The sequence below is a fragment of the Trachymyrmex cornetzi genome, unplaced genomic scaffold, assembly GCF_001594075.2.
Source record: "Trachymyrmex cornetzi isolate Tcor2-1 unplaced genomic scaffold, Tcor1.1 scaffold12, whole genome shotgun sequence".
In the NCBI taxonomy this organism is placed as follows: domain Eukaryota; kingdom Metazoa; phylum Arthropoda; class Insecta; order Hymenoptera; family Formicidae; genus Trachymyrmex; species Trachymyrmex cornetzi.
The window spans coordinates 59006-60250 of record NW_017295761.1 but is presented as its reverse complement, the minus strand read 5'-3'; the positions used below and the strand labels follow the sequence as shown (position 1 = coordinate 60250).

Genomic DNA, 1245 nt, shown 5'->3' with positions numbered 1-1245 from the left:
CCCTGCCTCTCACTCTAATCGTCTTTCTATCCCCACCATTGCCATCAGCGGTCCATTCTAGGACTGCGTTCGGGCAGCGCGCTATCGACGCTATTTGTGTCATGTTATCCTTGTTTCACGTTTAATGGACGATGAAGATAGAATGACACAAATAGCGCTAATAGCGTCTCCCCGAACCCAGCCTAGATGTCGATGTACCCAACAGATAAAATTTACCGAAAGGTGGAACAACCGGCCCTAAATCGATCGACGAGGAATGCTTTATCGATTTCTGAGGTTAAAATTATGGGACTTCTGTGCGTGCGCGTGTGCACTTCTTACGCTGGTTTGTCGCGATTGTTCTACTTTTTTCCTTTTCTCTTCCAGTTCCCGAGTTTATTCGTTTTACATTTAGGCACGTGAGTGAAAGAGATATTTAACTCATCTGCCACATTAATTTAACATGCCTAGTTAACGAATATTTAATTTTTAATTAATACTCGCTAAACAAAAAAAGAGTATATTAATATTATACTTTCACACTTAACAATATAAATATAACATATGTTGTACGTAACAATTACATTGTTGAGTAGGAAAATATAATATTGATATAGTATTACTATTTGTATTCACTGGAATATATATTAAATTATTGTAATATGACTAATGTGTAATTATACTTGTTGACTTTCAGGTCACATTTTCAAAAATCCAGAAGTAGTTAACATTATCCTAGAACCTGGTATATGGTAAGTTTATAAGTTCTATATATAGTTTGTATGTTTATTTATCCGAATAATGAAATAGAAACTTCTCTTCAGCTCTAAGGATGAGGAGGTGGACAATGATTGCGTAGTAAGGGCACGTGGTCTCCCTTGGCAATCTTCAGATCAAGACATTGCCAAGTTTTTTCGTGGGTTAAATGTCGCAAAGTAAGTGATCTCTTTGAGATACATAAAGTAAAACCAATTATAGGACTAACAGGAGTTTTGAGTAAAATAAGTTAATTTGTCCTCTAACTATCTTTTGGTATTTATGCACAAGCCACGTGGATCTGTGTGGAGCAGGTAACTGAGATAGCCGTATATTTCTATAACGCACTTAGATGCACAGGATCTGTCATTCTAGTTTCTCCTCTGTGACATAACACATAAGTGCAAGATATATTATATATATATATACAGGGTGTTTGGCGACTACCGCATTTTTTGTCATACGTGGGTAGAACAGCCTATACTGAATCAAAAAGTCCTGTACCATTTT

The 1245-nt window shown here is 36.3% G+C and overlaps 1 protein-coding gene across 1 annotated transcript in view; it reads left to right on the top strand.

Annotated features, from left to right (window-relative positions):
* Positions 1–1245, top strand: part of LOC108766957 (RNA-binding protein fusilli) — a 125160-nt gene that overhangs the window by 110292 nt on the left and 13623 nt on the right. Inside the window, exons 5-6 of the mRNA XM_018516549.1 lie at positions 677–731; positions 804–914. Coding sequence (XP_018372051.1) covers positions 677–731; positions 804–914 — 166 coding nt within the window. The remainder of the gene's footprint in view (positions 1–676; positions 732–803; positions 915–1245) is intronic.